The 19341-nt window shown below is 36.6% G+C and overlaps 1 protein-coding gene across 1 annotated transcript in view; it reads left to right on the forward strand.

Moving 5' to 3' along the window:
- The window catches only part of CUBN (cubilin), a 308780-nt gene that overhangs the window by 70402 nt on the left and 219037 nt on the right, over positions 1-19341 (forward strand). Inside the window, exons 22-24 of the mRNA XM_025396458.1 lie at positions 470-600; positions 17270-17462; positions 18780-18940. Of these exons, the coding sequence (XP_025252243.1) occupies positions 470-600; positions 17270-17462; positions 18780-18940 (485 nt within the window). The remainder of the gene's footprint in view (positions 1-469; positions 601-17269; positions 17463-18779; positions 18941-19341) is intronic.

Genomic DNA, 19341 nt, shown 5'->3' on the forward strand with positions numbered 1-19341 from the left:
ACTCTATGAAGTAGGTACTGTCATCACTCCCATTTTAGGGATGAGGAAGGCAAGGCACAGGGATTGCGTGATATATGAGTTTAGATTAGAGAGATGACTCTATGATTGTATGATATATTGTTTCCCTTTGTTGTATATGTTTATTACATTTCTGTTAAGAAGTGTATTAATATGCTATATGGCAAACTAGTATAGCTTTTACTTACTGTTTTACTAAACTTCTCATACATGACAACTCACATAGCCAGTCACACACCTAAAACCATTTCAGGGATATAATCATGAACAGGACAAACTTTAGAAGTTTGCAAATTTTTTTTTGCCTGAAATATATTTGTGTTTTAAGGTTGATGAGAGGTAGAGAACAAAACCTATTATTATACTTATATGTCCTAATTTTTGGTACATCATTTTCAATATACCAAACATTTTAAAATACACACATCTATCCTTTCTTGGTTTGGAATAGATACTGCGGAAAATCGATCCCGCCTTCTCTTACAAGCAGTGGTAGCTCATTGATGCTGGTGTTTGTGACTGACTCCGACCTCGCTTATGAAGGATTCTTAATAAACTATGAAGCAATCAGTGCAGCAACAGGTAACAAAATAGCATTGCATACTCGTTTTATTGACTTCATTGCAAAACAGTGCTAATAGCTAAAATGCAATGAGAATACAACATCCTCAACGTGTGGCACACAATGAGAGCTTGATTTAGAATAAAGGATAGTGACTTAAATACCTTCCTTATTAAAAGTAGTGACTAGATAAGAATAGTGTATCAATATTAAATCTTCTCATTTTGGTAATTGTACTGTGGTAAGAGCCTGTGCATGGGATTGATGAAGGAGTCATATTTTGTTAGGCTCATGTGTCCCTAGGTTGTGTTCTTTTTTAGATACTCTGAGCTTTCCTTTTGCATCATTGTATTAAAGGACCCAAATAACATCCAGCAGAGACCCATAGTAGGCATATGGTGACTATGCTTCCAAGCATTTCTCAGCCTCAGGATTACCCCTGCAGCATGGTACAATTCACTGAGCTCCCTCCAGAAAGAACTGGTAGCTTTTCCTATGTTGGGATACGCACCCTCTGACACACTCTTGCATCCTGAGAACCCCAGATGCTTATCTTTTAAAGTCCCCACTCCCTAAAATAAATAAAAGTTTAAACATCTCCCACTCAAAATCTTTACCCAATTTCTCATTTATTTCTCCTTCAGAGGGGCTGGCCACTACTCTTCATTTCAGGCAAAACTCTGCAGCAGTTCAAGTTCTATGTTTGAAACCATGGTTTTAGATTTCTCCAGAATCCTGAGTGTGAGAGAATCCATCAGTACTTTTCCCCCAGGTGTGAACCTCTGCAGGAGCAGTTCATTATCCAGCTCAAGCACAAGCACATGTGAAATGGAATCCCTGGCAGTTACAACAGGCTATCGTGTGTGATTGACGTATTCACTGGACTTCATTCAGGTGGTTAACATCCAGTGACCAAAACTGGTTTCTTAAGAAGTTATAGGGTGCACACAATTTTTCATGCTGCTGTAGTTTTATCTGTCTTGTATGTTTGGCCCCAAAGCACACTGAATATTAGATCAGGATTTGGAGCAAGTCACTTGAACTCTCTGGGTCACAGTTTTCTCATCTGTAAAATTAAGGAATTGGATTTGGTAATCCTTGAGATGACTTCTGGCTTTAATCATCTATGAACATAATTTTAATTTGCTGCATGGATAAACTGGCCGTATCTTAGATAACATATAATACAGGCAGGGCCTCCTGAAAATGTGGAAATCTTTGTAATGATATGCAAAGTAAGACATACCTTTGTAAAACAATTCTATTGCCACCCTAGCTTGTAAGGCAATATTTTGTGCAGAAAGAACCAAGAGCAGTTAAAATAATTGGACAGGGAGGATATTAGATTTTAGTTGTAAAAGTTTTCAGAAAGACAAGATACAGGTAAAATAAAAATGAGTCAGGAAAAGAGATAGAAGCAAACTGTACGGGAAAGGAAACTATAAAGAAAAGCAGAAGAAAAAGCAAGTGATAAAAGCAAAGGGGAGGCAGCATTTTCATAGAAACTCAAAAGATTCTCCAGCCGGCTTCCCTGTGTGATAATCGTTACTTTGGCCTCTATTTGGTCTGCACAAGGCTGAAATCACAGGCTAGGGAGTGTTCGCTTTCTGTCCCTGGGCTGAGCCCGGCTGGTCACCGTGCCCGCTTGTTGTTGGATGAACTCATAGGTCTGACTAACACAGTCAGGCCATTCTAAATAGCAATCAGATGACGAGATCCAGAAAAACACAGCACACCTTCTGTTTATAATTCTGGAGCCTGCCACAGTTTCCCATAGATCAAGACATGAGCGATTGGCTCTCATGCGTTGCTGAGGGGGGGGCGCCCTGCAGCAATTTTTAGGGAAGGGCTGGTGTCAGAAGACTGAGCCGGGGTTGGGTTGGTGACACCAGGTGGTAGGCTAGTCCTTTAAGGCAGTGGCTAGACCTGGAAGGCAGCCGGGGTCAGAGTGAGCTGCTGGTGTGGAAACACAGAGATGCTAGGACTCATTCTTTTCAGATGTCATCGTATGTTAGATACTTTCTGCAGAATAAAATAGCATCAGGGAAAAGCATCAAGGGAAGCTCTGTCATTGGCCCTCATCTTACTTTACTGCTCTAGCAGAAGTTATTTCCAGAGCAGTAATGTTGGTATTTTGTTGTTGATTTCTAGCTCCTCGGCCCCACAGGTGCGAGTTTGCCTGCTGAAATCTTTCCTGTCTTCATCTCATAAAGGTTAAGTTTCCGGATTTGAGTTCGGATACTTTTCCATCTGTAGTTTGTGCCGTGTGGCTATGATGTCAGCCCCAAAATATGTGTTTGAGAGAAAAAAGATTGGCTTCTTGTGATTACTTAGACTTCCTCCCTTGTTACTTTGTTTCTGCCTTTATCCAGATGTGCCTGGGAAAATAGAAAGAAAAGAACTAACAAGTACAAGGTTAGCAGGTTAAAACTCTTACAAAGTTTTTAATGACTACAAGACTCAGCTTTAATTTGACATATTAGATTTTGCTCATTCAAACTACAAAATATTTGAATTCTGAGAGAATGTAATTGACTAATGTTATCAATTTAAAGTAAAATTGTATATTCTATTAACATCTGTTGCATATACATTAATATATAATCCTGCTAAGAGGGAACTTTAAAAGTATAAACAGGAACAGAGAAAGGCACCTGATTCATTTTCACCTTTAATATTAGAGGAAAACCTATTTAACATCTAGTCCAGTGTTTTTCAAACTATAATTCATGACTCATTTGTGAGTCATGACATTAATTTATTCGGTTGCTACTTGTGATTGTTAAAAGTATGGAGTAGAATAGAAAGGAATAGGAGAGAAAGTATCAGAGTTTATCATACCAAGTTAGGTGTCGCTTCATGAGACCCATTTGCAGTATCTCTGTGCGCATGTATGGTTGATGTAAATGTATTTTTTAGGGTATGTCAATAAGGTTTGAAGCACACATCTATTCCAGGTACCTTAATTTTTAAATAAGGGAGATAGAAATCTAGGCTGTTGAATTTATCCTCCCAAGAATACATAGCTAATTGGTTTGAAAGTCAGACTAAACAATTGAGTCCCGTCTTAGAATCCATTTCTTTTGCCATGTCTAGATTAGCTCTTAGAAACGCTCTAAATGAACTGCATATAACAGCTAGTAACATTTAATTCAGGGCTATCACCAAACTGGGGAGGACTTTTCATATTTCCTGCAAAGAGAAAACTTCACAATTATCCAGGGAAATGGCCAAGGATGATCACAACATCAACACAGGATTAGAGATGAGCCCTACTGGGCTTTCTTGGCCTCCCTCCTTCCCAAGGCAGGGTTCCCACCTAGTCATTAGTGGGTGGTTAGGGCTGTTTTTTATCAGTCATCCTGAAATGAGCTCAGAAGAGGCATCTAGGAGTGCAAAGTTAAGAAATGATGACAAGCATGCCCAAAGAGGGCTTCTTTACAATAAAAGAGTAAAGAGAGTTCTGTTTCTATTTTAAAACTTCAGTTTCGGAGGGTAGTGTTCTCAAATTCTAGTGTTCATAAGAAATTTGAGATGAGGGATTTTCTTTTTATAAATTCAGGCATCTGGGCGCCACCCAGAAATTCTGATTAAAATAGGTCTAGGGTGCTTGTTAAACGCCAAGCAATTCAAGGGGTTCTAAAGAAACTTTGTAGTTTATCAAGGACTCTGAAGGTCAAGTCTTAGCATGTGAATTGCTGTAGAATTACAAGGGAGATATGATAGTGGGTTGGACGGTACAACTGCTCATGATAGAAAGTACTATTCATGACACAGGGAAAGGGGATGCTGTAGGGAGGTCAGAAGTCTTGGTCCTACTCTCAACCTTGACACTAATTTGGAATACTTTTGGTTCGTTTGTTTTTGTTGTTCTTGTTTGTTTGTTTGGTTTGTTTTTGTTGTTCTTGTTTGTTTGGTTTGTTTGTTTTTGTTGTTCTTGTTTGTTTGTTTGTTTTGTTTTGTTTTGAGATGGAGTTTCGCTCTTGTTGCCCAGGCTGGAGTGCAATGGCAAGATCTTGGCTCACAGCAACCTCCGCCTGCTAGGTTCAAGTGATTCTCCTGCCTTAGCCTCCCAAGTAGCTGGGATTACAGGCATGGCCACCATGCCTGGCTAATTTTGTATTTTTAGTAGAGACAGGATTTCACCGTGTTGGTCAGGCTGGTCCTGAAATCCTGACCTCAGGTGATTCCCCCGCCTTGGCCTCCCAAAGTGCTGTTATTACAGACATGAGCCACTGCACCCGGCCATAATTTGGAATACCTTGGACAACTCACAAGCTTCTCTGATTCTTTCTGTCCACCTTGAATTCTGTATTCTTTGCTATGAGAGATTCAGCTATTTTCCCTCTGGAAAAGGTTTTATAGTAAGTCGATTCGTCTTTTAAAGATTTACTTTCTTACCGGCTACTGTTTTCTCATAATTTTGTATGTACAGGTGTCCCAGCACTTCTCCACTCAGTTCATTTATCTTGTTTGTTACATTTCTTACTCCTTAGAATAAAAATGCAACAAAACACTTCATCGTGATATTCTGAGTTCCCTACTTGTCTTCATCCTTAAATTGACATTTCCTGTGTAGAAAAACCAGGGATTGTGGCCAGGTATAGTGGTTTATGCCTGTAATCCCAGCACTTTGGGAGGCCGAGGCGGGCAGATCACCTGAGGTTGGGAGTTCAAGACCAGCCTGACCAACATGGAGAAACCCAGTCTCTACTAAAAATACAAAATTAGCCAAGCGTGGTGGCTCATTCCTGTAATGCCAGCCAGTTGGGAGGCTGAGGCAGGAGAATTGCTTGAACCTGGGAGGTGGAGGCTGCAGTGAGACAAGATCGCACCACTGCACTCCAGCCTGGGCAACAGGAGTGAAATTCCGTCTCAAAAAAAAAAAAAAAAAAGAAAAGAAAAGAAAAACGAAAAGAAAAGAAAAACCAGCGACTGTTAAAGAGAATAGGATTTGGAAAGAGAGGACTTGGGTTCAAATTTTATCTTGGCCATGTCTGAAATAAGTATCTTTTAGAATTTAATCTGTGGGAACTTGAGATCTCTCATCTATACCTCTCTAAAAAGAGGGGTGATAATGCCTGGCTGTTTTGCAAAGTTGAGAAAGACAAAATGAGACATTCAAAGTGAAAATTACATTATAGTTGTAAAGGACCATGACTTTGCCAGATATAAAATATGATTCTCAATGTTCTTTTCTCAATTTTACAATAGCTACTTTGCTTATTTTTATATGAATCTGCACTGGTCATCTGAGAGGGAAAAGAAAAAGCAATGACCATGACCACCTAGCAGAAAATTGTGGCAAAATGTTGAGTTTGATTGAGAAGGCTTCTTCTTTCTTAAGGGAGAAACTGAACCTGTAATTATATCTTCCCTTGGGTCTTCATTTTGAAGGATGCTAAACCAAATATGTCTGTGGAAGCAGATCCTGGGTTGGCTGTTTATTTAGCACATTCCTAGAATATCTGAGGTCATATGGATTCATTCAGAACCCAAACGTTTCATAAGTGATTTCAGAAAGCATAGCCTAAAGATTGAGCCTCAATGTAATTGGATAATCACATAAATCATCCCATAATGCAAAGCAGGAAGGAGCTGGAGCAGTTCCCCATAATCTAGGGTCTCCCTATGAGATGCATTCCTCTCTCCACAGGATCAGTTTATCCTATTTCTGTGGCTCAAATTTTATGGGACTGATATCATTGTTGCTTTGTGGTTTGGAGGGTTATATATGTTTCTCATTTTCCCCTTTGATAATGAGCTGAGTCCGTGTTACAAAAACTTATTTGAAAAATTTTAGTGAAGGCAGAGATACATTGTGAGTTTTAGAAAAATCTAGTTTTGTGATTTTTGTAATGGTCCACGGAAGGCATTTGTATGTTTTCTCTTTTCTTTCTTTACTTTTTTTTTTTTTTTGAGGTTGGTCAGAAAGAAAAATACGTGAGTTCTGCCAACAGTTGTCTTTGATCTTCAGAGATACGCTTTTCCATTGCTAGTTCAGTTGAACTTAGGGGAAAGAAGAAATGTACTTTGATTTTTCATTTCTTTGTAAATGTCCTTAGACCATAATAAAAGGCTAAACTGATATTGGATATGAATTTTCCTTTGGCTATATAAGATAAAATAAAAAGCATAGATACATTTTTATCTTTGCATTTTGTATTGATGTAATAATAAGCATCATGCCAACACATAAATATCCTTGCATGGAAACACATTCTAATTTAATCGTTTGTGCTTTGCTGAAAATCACAAGAGGAAATCAAAACTTGGTATTGATATTTTTCAGTATTACTACTATTCTAGAAGGAACCATTTATATTGTCAAGGGAAGAAATGTAAACATCTACAGAGTTCAGTGATAGTTAAGAGGAGTTTTTAATTTTTCAAGAAATATATATATTAAGTTCAGAGAATAATAATTTTTCTCTCTATGAAATTTGAATCTCATAAAACTAACATCAAATTTTAAGATTAAATATTCTAGTATTTAATATGTATAGCAGGGATCCCTTCAAATATGGTATTTTATTTCTCTATTTCAATTTTATGTATTATTTATTAGATATCTGAATTATTTATTGGACTTCCTCTAGAGAGTGCAACCTGTCTGTGCACAGAACTTTCAAGCTTTTAACATAATATGGATTTTTTTCCTGTAATTTCAGTAAATTTATCCATAATTTTCAGAATTGTGTACACCCCTTTAACCACCTCTCCATTCAAACTATCAAATACTTCTGGCCCTCCAGAAGGGATCCTCATGTTCCTTTGATTAGTTTCCTCAACACCCTCTATGTCAGCAACCACAGACCTGGTTTCTAGCAATACAGAATAGTTTTAACTGTGCAAAAGGCAGTTGTGAACAGGAAAACATAGTATGTCCTCTTTTGTGTCTGGCTTCTTTTTTTTTTTTTGAGACGGAGTCTCGCTCTGTCGCCCAGGCTGGGGTGCAGTGACGCCTCAGCCTCCTGAGTAGGTGGGACTACAGGCACGCACCACCACCACCCGGCTAATTTTTGTATTTTTAGTAGAGATGGGGTTTCACCATGTTGACCAGGCTGGTCTCGAACTCCTGACCTCGTGATCTGCCCAACTCGGCCTCCCAAAGTGCTGGGATTACAGGTGTGAGCCACCGCACCCAGCTTGGCTTCTTTCATTTAGCGTAATGTGTCTGGAATTTTTTCAAGTTGCTGGATTTATCTGTTCTTTTCTTTCTATTGCTGACTAGCCTTCCACTGCATGGATATATCGTAATTTGATTATCTGTTCACCTGTTGTTAGACAGTTGGGCTTTTCTCAGTTTTTAGCTATTACAAAAAAGCTACCATGACCATTGACATGCAAGTTTTTTGTGGACTTATTCATTCTCTTGAGTAAAATACCTAGGAGTAGAATTTCTGGGTCTCATATGATAATCATATGTTTAACTTTATAAGAAAGTGCCAAATTGTTTTCCAAAGCGGTTATGCCATTTTATATTCTCACCTATATGAATGACAATTCTGAGATAGGAGTTGGGGCTCAAAACCAGACCACATGGAAGACTGGCTAAGACGGGAAGAGACAGAAGCACCTCTTCATAAGACATGCCCAACAGCTCCATGACCGTTTGCCATTGCCATGAGAACACCCAGAAGTTACCATCCTTTTTCTAGAAATTTCCAAATAACTCACCCCTTAATATGCATGTGGCTGTCAATATGACTGCACAACTGTGCCAAGCTTCTTCTCTCAACACGTTGCGTATGGGGTAGCCCTGCTCTGCAGGAGCAGTCACGGAGCTGGAACACTGATACCTCAGTGAAGCTGATTTTTTTCTACCACCAGCTCCCCCTTGAATTCTTTCCTGGACAAAGCCCAAAACCTTCCTAGGTGGAGTCCCAATCTGGGGGCTCATCTGCCTTACAGCGATTCTTTTCCACATCTTTCCCAATCCTTAATATTGCCAATCTTTTCATTTTTATCCTCTGGTAGTTGCATAGTAGTATCTGATGGTTTTATTTTGCATTTCCCTGATGACTAATAGTGCTGAGTCCTTTTCACATGCTTTTTGACAATTCATTTATTTTCTTTTGTGAGGTGTTCATTAAAACCATATTGCTCATTTTTGTTTGTTTCTTATTAATGAGTCATATGTTGTATATTCTGCATACAAATATGTCCTTTGTCAGATAAATGTATTGCAAGTATTTTCTCCCAGTGTGTGGCTAAACTTTTCTTTTCCTTCTGGTATCTTTTGAAGAACAGAAATTCAATATATCCTTTTATCCCTTTTATGCTTAGTGCATTTTGTATCTTGTCTAAGGAATATTTGACTACCAAAGTTATCAGGATCTCCCACATGCATCCTTCTAGAAGTTTTATAGTTTGAGATTTTATATTTGTTCTATGATCCATTTTGAATCAATTTTTCTATATGGTATGAGTTATGTATCCAAGTGTGTTTAGCAAATGGTATTTAATTGTTCGAGCACCGTTTGTTGAAAAGATTCACCTTCACCCCCACCCCCACTGAATTGCTTTTGCATTTTTGTTGAAAATCACCTGCCTGTGTTCATGCGTAGGTGTGCTTCTGGAATCTCTATTTCATCACATTGATGTACATATTTACATATGTACTATAACAATAGGACATTATATTAATATTACATAATTTTATATTGTATATTAAAATCTGGAAGTGTAAAACCTCTAGATTTATACTTCTTTTTCAAAATTGTTTGGGCTATCCTAAATTTTTTGTATTTCCATATTCATTTTGGAATCAGCTTTTCAATTATATAAAAAAACTTGAGAGTTTGATTGAGATTGCATTGAATTTACAGACCAATTTGGGGTGTAAAGGTCATTTTAAATTCAGTCTTCCAGTCCATGAACATACTTTACCTCTCCATTTATTCATATCTTCCTCCGTTTCCTTCAGCAATAAAGTTTTCAGTGTAGAGTTTGTGCATATTTCCATTAAACTTTTTATCGAGCATTTCATGTTTTTATGCTGTTATAAAATGACATGCCATATTATATTATATATGCTATTATAAAATGACATGCCATATTATATATACATATTATAAAATATAGAATTTTAAAATTTTACTTTCTGATTGTTTGGCTGATATATGCAACATAAATGGATTTTTGTATACATATCTTGTATTCTGTAGTCTTGTGAAACTAGTTATTAGTTCTAATAACTTAAATAAATCCTTTAGTATCTACTACATAGATGACAATAACTGTGAATAAGTTAAATAAGTTTTATTTTTTCCCTTCTCTCTTTTTCTGTCTCTCTCTTTCTCTGTGTATGTGTATTGCTGTGACGGCTAGACCTTTCTGTGCATTCTTGAACAGAAAGGGTGAGGTTGGCATGGTTGACCTTTTTCTTACTTTTGACAGGAAAGCATTTAGTCCTTTACCACTTAAGTATGATGTTAGCTTTGGATTTTCCATAGATGCCATTTATCAGTTTGTGGAGTTCCCTTCTGGGCATACTTGCTGAATTTTTATCCTGGATGGCTGTTGGATTTTTCTTCATCTTTTGATATCTCTCAAAGCTTTTCTTTTTTATTCTGTTTAGGTGGTAAATTATGTTGATTTAGTTTTATATTGTCAAATCAACGTTATATAATACATCTGAACTCCACCTGGTTCTGATCTATTATAATTTTTATGTATATTCAGAATTATTATGCTAAAATTGTGTTATGGATTTTTGCATCAATGTAAGACATACTGAACTGTAATTTTTTTGAATTTCTTTGTCTGGTTTAGTATAGGAGTGATATTGGTCTTGTTAGAAAATATCTTCTCTATTTTCTGAGTTTGTGGAATATAAACAACTTATTCATTGTTTGATACAATCTCACCAGTGAAATTATTTGAGCCTGTAGTTTTCTTTGTAGGAAGGTTTTATATTACAAATTTAATTTCTTCAATTAATAGAGACTATTAAAGCTTTCTATTTCCTTTTGAGTCAGTTATGGGAATTTTGAAAGAATTCATCTATTTTATGTAGGTTGTCAAATTTATTTGCACAATTTTTTGTAATGGTGTCTATTATTTTAATGTCCAAAGATTCTATAGTGACATCCCCTCTTCATTTCTGAAAATGCTAATTTGTGTTTTTTCTCTTTTTTCTTTGATCAGTTTTGGTAGAATTCTATCACTTTTAATAATTTTCTCAAAGAATCAATTTTTGACATTATTTACTCTATTGCTATTGCATTTTCCATTTAATTGATTTCTGTTCTTATATTATCTCTTTTCTTTTTATTATTGCCTTAGCTTTTTTCTAGTTTCTTTAGATAAAAATTAACTACAGATAGATAGATACAGATATAGACTTTAAGCACTACCTCATCTCCCCAATTTTTTTTTTTTTTTTTTTTTGAGACGGAGTTTCACTCTTGTTGCCCAGGCTGGAGTGCAGTGACATGATCTTGGCTCACTGCAACCTCCGCCTCCCGGTTTCAAGTGATTCTCCTGCCTCAGCCTCCCAAGTAACTGGGATTATAGGCACTGGCTGCCACGCCCGGTTAATTTTTGTATTTTTAGTAGAGATGGGGTTTCATCATGTTGGTCACTCTAGTCTTGAACTCCTGACCACGTGATCCACCTGCCTCAGCCTCCCAAAGTGTTGGGATTACAGGAGTGAGCCACTGCGCCTGGCCACCTCCCAGATTTTAATGTTTTATTTTCACTAACTTCCAGTTCAAAATATTTTCCAATTATCTTGTGATTTCTTCTTGGATCTATGGATTATTTGCAAATGTATTATTTAATTTTCAAATATTTGCAGGTTTTCTAGTTGTCTTATTGATTTATAATTTCAGTTTTATTGTGGTTAAATGATATGCTTTCTAAGTTTCCAATTGTTTAAAATTTATGGAGAATTGTGTTATAGCCTCGTATGTGGTCTATGCTGCTGAACATTTCATGTACTCTTGAAAAACTGCATTGTCTGCAGTTACTAAGGATAGTGCTCTCTGTCAATTAGCTTAAGTCGGCTGATAATGTTGGTCAGATTTTCTATACCCCTATTTATTTTTATCTGTTTCATTTTCAGTTACTGAGAGAAAGGTGATTAAATCTTCAGCTCTAATCATGGTTTTGTTTTTTTCTTTAATTTTTGCCTTTTCACTTTCCTTCATGTATTTTGAAACTATTACTTCGTGCATGCACATTTAGGATTATTATATTTTACTGATAAATCATCCCCTTTGTCATTATGAAATGTCTTTCTGTAAATCTAATAATACTGTCCTTCTTGAAGTCACTTTTGTTTGATGTTATTTCAGTGATTTCAGCTTTCTTGTATTTACTGTTTATATGGTATATCTTTTTTCATTCTTTTACTTACAACCTAATTTCACCATTAAATATAATGGTGTCATTATATATAATGTGCATGTATAGAAAAAACATATAATTGGGTCCTGTTGTTTCTGTGTTTTAGCTGAAGTATTTAGACCATTTACAACTAATGTAATTATTGTTATGGTTGAATTTAACATACCATTATGGTAGTTGTTTTCCATTCTTCTCTTTTTATGTTGCCATTAGCCTGTCTTCATTTTGGTTTACAGAATATTATTAGTATTCCGTTCTATTTCCTTCATTGTCTTTTTAATGATACTTTTTGTTTTTGTAGTTTTACACTAGGGCTAAAAATATACTCCTTAGCTCATAAGCAAGTTTTCTTAGCGTTAATATGCAGCTGCTTTACATTTCATACCTTCTAATTCATACCTGACACTTCATATTGTACACATTCTCCTTTATACTTCACAAGTGTAATAATCTCCTACTAGTGTAATTCCATCTACCTGTCCTTCTGTGTGCTGTTTTAGTTATATCTTTTACTTCTCTCTATATTATAAATTCATCTTACTATTATTTTTGCTTTAAATCATTCATTCTCTCTCTCACTTCTTTTTTTTTTTTTTTTTTTTTGAGACTGAATGTTAGTCTATGGCCTAGGCTGGAGTGCAGTGGCATGCTCCCAGCTCACTGCAACCCCCACCTCCTGGGTTTAAGCAATTCTCGTGCTTCAGCCTCCTGAGTAGCTGGGGCTACAGGCATGAGCCACCATGCCTGGCTAATTTTTGTATTTTTTTTAGTAGAGACGGTGTTTTACCATGTTGGCCAGGCTGGTCTCGAACTCCTGACCTCAAGTGATCTGCCCACCTCGGCCTCCCAAAGTGCTGAGATTACAGGCGTGAGCCACTGCACCTGGCCTACTTCTCTCTATATTATAAATTCACCTTACTATTATTTTTGCTTTAAATCACTAATTCTCTTTTAAGGAGATAATGAAAAGAAAGCCTAGCATATCTTATTAGATGTTTTTCATAAAATTTAGGAGATTTTTAGCCACTATATCCTTCTCTTTTTTTGACCCATTTTTATTTTCTTCTCCTTCTGGTTCTCTAATTGCATGTGTGTTAACCTACTGTTTTTTCTTTGTTTTTTTTTTTTTAATATCTGTTCATCTTCCTGGAGTTCTTTTCTCTTTGTTCTTTAGAGTAAATTAGGTATATTGATATATATTAAAGTGTACTGACCTTTTTTCTTCTACCTACAGTTTACTACTAAACTCATCATGAAGTTTTCATTTCAATTAGTGTAATTTTAAGTTATATAATTTCCATGATTTCTTTTAGTAATTTCCTCCCTTTTTGGGCCAAAATTTTTTATCTGTTTATTTTTTAAGGCTTTTTTCTTTAAGTCTTTGAACATATTTTTAATAGCTGCTTTAAAGTCTTTCTCTTTTAAATCTAACACCTAGATCATCTTTGAATCACAAGATCACATTTTTTTTCTCAACTATGACCACATTTTTCTTGACTACTGATGACATTTCTTGATTCGATTCATATTTTCTCATTTTTGTTTTGTTTTGTTTTGTTTTGTTTGAAATGAACTCTCACTCTGTCGCCAGGCTGGAGTGCAGTGGCACGATCTCGGCTCACTGCAACATCCGCCTCCTGGGTTCAAGCGATCCTCCTGCCTTAGTCTCCTGAGTAGCTGGGACTACAGGCGTGTGCCACCATGCCCAGCCAATTTTTTGTATTTTTAGTAGGGATGGGGTTTCACCATGTTGGCCAGGATGGTCTCGATCTCTTGACCTCGTGATCCACCCACCTCGGCCTCCTAAAGTGCTGGGATTACAGGCATGAGCCACCATGCCTGGCCCATATTTTCTCATTTTTTTTTTTTAACATTTATAGTAATTTTGGGATTTATAGTGGACATGATAGGTTGGGGCATGATATGGGTGTCCCATATCATGAGGGTAAATTATGTGTTGTAGACACTCTGTATTCTCTCCTCCTCTGAAACTAGTTTGATATCTAGCTGATTGCTTTGTATCTGCATAGGTTTATATCTTTATTCGCTAAAGAATATTTGTGAACATCCCTGTTTCTTGAGCCCCTCTAACTTGGTAGGTCTCAGCCTCCAACTTCTATGATTCCTGCAGGTCTTGTTAAGACTCATCCTTTGGTAGGGAAGTTCTAGAGAGCCCTACTCTTGGCCATGGTCTTCACTTGTAAGATACGGCCTTTTAGGTGTCTCATATGAATGCCTGAGGTGTTAAGGAGGTATCCCCATTCTGGAATGGGAGAGAACTCTAAATGATCTTGTTTCTGCTTTCAGCCTAGTAGCAGCTCCTGTCTGACATGGTTTTTGAAGTCTCACCTTATGTATTCTCAGCCCATGCTTAGCTAAGAATCCATGGGAAGCCCTGCTCAGATGCCTGGCTTTCCTCTCTCTATACTTCTTCTCTGGAGAATTTCCTTATAGTTCCAGCTGCTTTGGCAATCCTAATCTTCGCATCATCAGCTCAGTAGGACTGTCATTCACTACATGGGATTCAGCTCCCTTCTGTGGTCAGGAAATTCTGCATAGGTAGAAAACCAAGGAAATCAAGAGTCATACATCATGAGTTTCCTTTCTGTCAAGAATCACAATCTTGTACTGCAGATTGTCCAGTATTTTGTTCAGTTTTACAGTTCTTAAGGAGAGGAGCTAGTTTAGTACAGTTGCTTGTCATAGTTGGAAGCAAAAAATATTAAAGAACCTCAGCCAACCAGGATAGAGTATAGGAAGGAGAGAGAGAGGAAAAATGAGGTGAGAAAAATAGAGGGATTCATAGGATTGGGGTATAGGGGTAGCTTGAAAGAGAAGAACTGAATGGAGTAGGGAGAGGAACTTAGATGCATGTACCAGTCCCCTTTGTTTCCAACACGTCATGTAATAATATTGCAACAACTACTTACTAGGACCTCATCTGGGCCAGGTACTACAGTGATAGTAAATAATGGTTAATAAGGTCTTATTCATATCCCAAGGTTTAGTAAGGTAAATATACTCACATAAAAACAATTACAAAATATGTCTGGGACTCAAATTGCTATTTACATACAATTTTATTATGCGAGATAAATTAGTTCTGCTTGGTTGGGAAAGGTCTCAGCCAACCTTAAATGATGGGTAAGAGTGTATATGTTAAACCGTGTATTGGCAGGGGTTGTGGGGCAGCGGGTTAGGTAAAGGGTAAAGCATTTCAGACAAAGTGAATGGTATAAATATCATTGGAATGCATCAGGAACTGTAGTTTACTTTTGTTCCAGCAACAGAAAAGAAACTTGGTGAGTAAATCAAAATTTCAGTAAAGATTAACAGACTCCCACCAGTTGTTCCAGAATAATCACATGCATGTAAGCAAGATGAAGGGAGACTACTCATCGTTGTTGCCCCAAAATATCTTTAATTCAGGTTCCACCACCTGAGAACCTGATCACACTTAACATTCTCCCACAGACAAGTTGCATTAGAGATATGCAAGACAATTGTATTTCCTCTCTGGGAATACAGTGAGTAAGCGAGGAGCATTGTCTCTTTAAGAACAAGCGAATGAACAGATAATTTCCTCTAAATATTTGATTTACTGGCTAAAGCTCTCTGTGTGTGGGTCAATGAGTCTGTCTGTTCTGTCAACTCAGGGATACTGGGTCACTGCTTTCATTTGATGTCCTTTTTTTAGCTTAGTAATTTTCATTAGTGGGTCTGAAATATTAATAGACCAATGCTATACTCCTCCTGCTCTCTTTATCCCTCTTTTCTACCTTTCTTGTTGTCTCCCTTCTGTCTCTCTTATTCCCTTCCTCTCTGCCTTCCTTTCCACTTGTGGAAATTTTTTGGCAGACTACAGAAAAGCATACTTTTCTATACTTTTGGAGTTAAACATAATCTTTGGTGTTAAATGTCACTGTGAATTCCTTCAATACAGTAAAGCCTTGATAGCTTGCTGTTTAAAATAGAGTAAAATCAAATATCTGGCGAATGCCCATTACTTTGAGGGCTATACACAGATGGTAGAACCTATAATACATTCTATGCATCTCTATGTTTTCAATACCAGTGATTCTTCTTTTCTGAGTATGATTATATAGCAGCAACTAGGGAAACAGCATAACTAAACATCCTTATTATTATTCATATTATTATTATTTTTTTGACTCACAGTGAAACACAATAGTTTATTGTATCCAAAACCTTTCAGTAGGAGACCTCTGTCTACTCCTATACCCTAGATTTAGGTTATGGCTGGATGCAATTGGAAATACATTAAAAATGCATGTATTTGCTGGGCATGGTGGTGCATGCGTGTAGTCCCAGATGCTGGGGAGGCTGAGACAGGAGAATCGCTTGAACTCAGGAGGCAGAGGTTGCAGCGAGCCAAGATCCCGCCACTGCACTCCAGCCTTTGCGACAGAGCAAGACTCTGTCTCAAAACAAAAACAAAAACAAAAGCATTCAAACCAGATTTTATTTGTAAAATATTTCCGATTTGGAGGGCATAGGAGATTGAGTGGGTGTTAGTAAACACAGAATCGACTGAATAGGTAATGTTAAAACTATTAAACCAGAAAAGTTTTTAAAGAAGATATTTATTTAGGACTTCAAAATTGTCCAGGTACTATCCTAAATGTTTTATGAATGATCTAACGTCTTCCTTATAACGTAAATGACCACCATTTACTGAGCGCATATCAATGGGCCAAGCCCTTGTAATGCATTATCTTTAACTCTTAAACCTACACTCAAAGGTAGCAACCCTCTTCATTTGAGAGATGTGGGAACTAAGGCTTAGAGAAGTACAGTGACTCTCCCAAGGCTGCAGAGCTTGTCTGTGTTTGAGAGGTTTTTCATTCAAGATCACTCTGGTCCTTGAGCCTGGGCCCCTATTGTTCACCCCATGGTGGGGGTACCTGCTTTGTCATTTCTCATAAATACGTGCTTTGGCGAAAACCATTTTAAAGGAAGCTTATGGAAAGACAAGACTGAATTATTTCTAGGCCCTCCTGCAGTAGATCCTAATTTTTAATGTGTATGGTAATTTGCAAGGATTAGAAAAAAGTAACACTTTCAAGATTTAAAGGGTTGTTTACTCAAGACATATGTAACAATTTCCACTCCACAGCTTAGATTTACTGTTGGTAATTATTTTGTCTTTAAGATTACAAAAACTGTTTCAGAATGAAATCTTTATTTGCACATCCAGAATGGCCTATTGAAAATCAAGTATAGACACAAATTAATGAAATACATATTACTGGATGTATTATAAATGTAACAGTATTTTCTATTTTCTCTCGTATGGTCTGTTTCTGTTCACAGCGTGTTTGCAAGACTACACAGATGATTTTGGGACATTAACTTCTCCAAACTTCCCCAATAATTACCCCAACAACTGGGAATGCATTTATAGGATCACAGTGAGAACTGGCCAACAGATTGCAATGCACTTCACAAACTTCTCCTTGGAGGAAGCCATTGGTGGAAACTACTATACAGATTTTCTGGAAATCAGGTAAGCACTTTTATTTATTTCATTATAATCTTTTCATTATTTATTCTCATTAATAATCTTTCCTAGGACTATTAAGGAAAAAATATGGTCATTCTCTGCAAAGCTCCCTGCTGTGCACTTTCTTGCAAGAAATAAAGTTTGTCATTTGGAGCCTGACTTAGGGGAAATACAGGAATTGCGTAAGATTCAGTGGTTATTTTGAAGTGATTCTTTTATTGGAAATACTTGAAAATAAACTCCAGATTTTATCTGGGCAAAGAAACAGACGTGCTACTACTCTGAAATGATGTAACTTGCTGCTGTTGAATACCTACTTTAATTATGTAAAATCGATGTAAATTTTAGGCTGTTTGCTGTTCATTTAATCTAATTATATTATAAAATGATGGCAGGATAGCAGTCTTAAAGTTTTCACAAAGTTTTCCTGTTCAGGTAATAGAAGTCTAGGCTTGTGAATTTCAATACAAGGCATTATTCTTTCTTACTGTCACTTTGAAAGAATGTATTTTAAAAGTTATATTTGCAGTAAAAGTAAGTTCACTTATATATTGTTATCTCTCTATGCCACTACTTTGAGTTAAATTAGGCTAATCATTCTGGTGGGCGTCTATATCAAATATTTTATTTGGGATTTAAAATCTGGAATCTTATGTATTATAATAAATGCTATTCTATAATATAAGGTAAGGTATTAAAATAATAAATCATAATTGGACCCTATCATGCTAAAATGACATAATTTTCTTAATTTATAGCAGTTACTCACTGTACTTCGGCGTTGAATAAATCCCTTTTTTGTTGTTTGTTTGAAAAAGCTAGATTATAAACTAGATTTAAGGCACCAAGAGTTTTTAGGAAAAAATTATTTCCAGAATTTTGCTAAATATATCAAATATGATGTATTACATTTCAAAAATTTCCAAATCAGAAGGAAAACATTGGAAGATTCTCTGTGAAATACAGCAGTATGTTTATATTGTTAATAGTACAGTTTCTTTATCCTGTTTTCTCTGATACATTTGCCAGAGGCTTTATTTGAAAGGTGAAGATTAAACACATTCTCTCCCTTTGCAATTGGTTATATAAAACACCATGCCAACCATGAATAATGGTCATTCTTTATGAAGTCATTCAAATACCATTTAAAAAAATTTAAAAGTTAAAATCGTGTTTTTTAGAGTAAGAGTAGTGTTTGAGAGAAATTGCTTCATCTGATAAACTGCTAATGTTTGCAATCCCAAAGTTCAAATTATGTTAAATGTTTATACAGTAATATTTTCAGTAACCCAATACATTTTAATTTCTGTATTCTGCCAGAGATGGAGGCTATGAAAAATCACCATTGCTGGGAATATTCTGTGGCTCAAATCTACCCCCAACAATCATCTCTCATAGTAACAAACTATGGTTAAAATTTCAGAGTGACCAAATAGACACGAGGTCTGGATTCTCGGCTTACTGGGATGGGTCGTCAACAGGTAAATAGCAAGAGCTTACTGGAGAAGCCGATCTGATTGGTTTCTTGATTCTGGGATTGTCGTGCTCTGTTCACCACTTGTCCATTTTGCCCAGCTGTATTTAAACTTCAGTATTGCAAATATTTTAAAATTAATAGCAGCCATTTCCTTTTAATAGACAAAGGGAGAAAGTTCTAGTTTCTTTTTATCAATAAATAAGAATCCTGGTTAGAATAAGGAAATTGCATTAATGGAAATTGGGGCTGGGTGCTGTGGCTCACTCCTGTACTCACAAACTTTGGGAGGCCGAGGCAGGGGGATCACCTGAGGTCAGGAGTTCAAGACCAGCCACCAACATAGTGAAACCCCATCTCTACTAAAAATACAAAAATTAGCCGGACGTGGTGACAGGTGCCTGTAAT

This window comes from Theropithecus gelada, chromosome 9 (genome assembly GCF_003255815.1).
Source record: "Theropithecus gelada isolate Dixy chromosome 9, Tgel_1.0, whole genome shotgun sequence".
Taxonomy (NCBI): domain Eukaryota; kingdom Metazoa; phylum Chordata; class Mammalia; order Primates; family Cercopithecidae; genus Theropithecus; species Theropithecus gelada.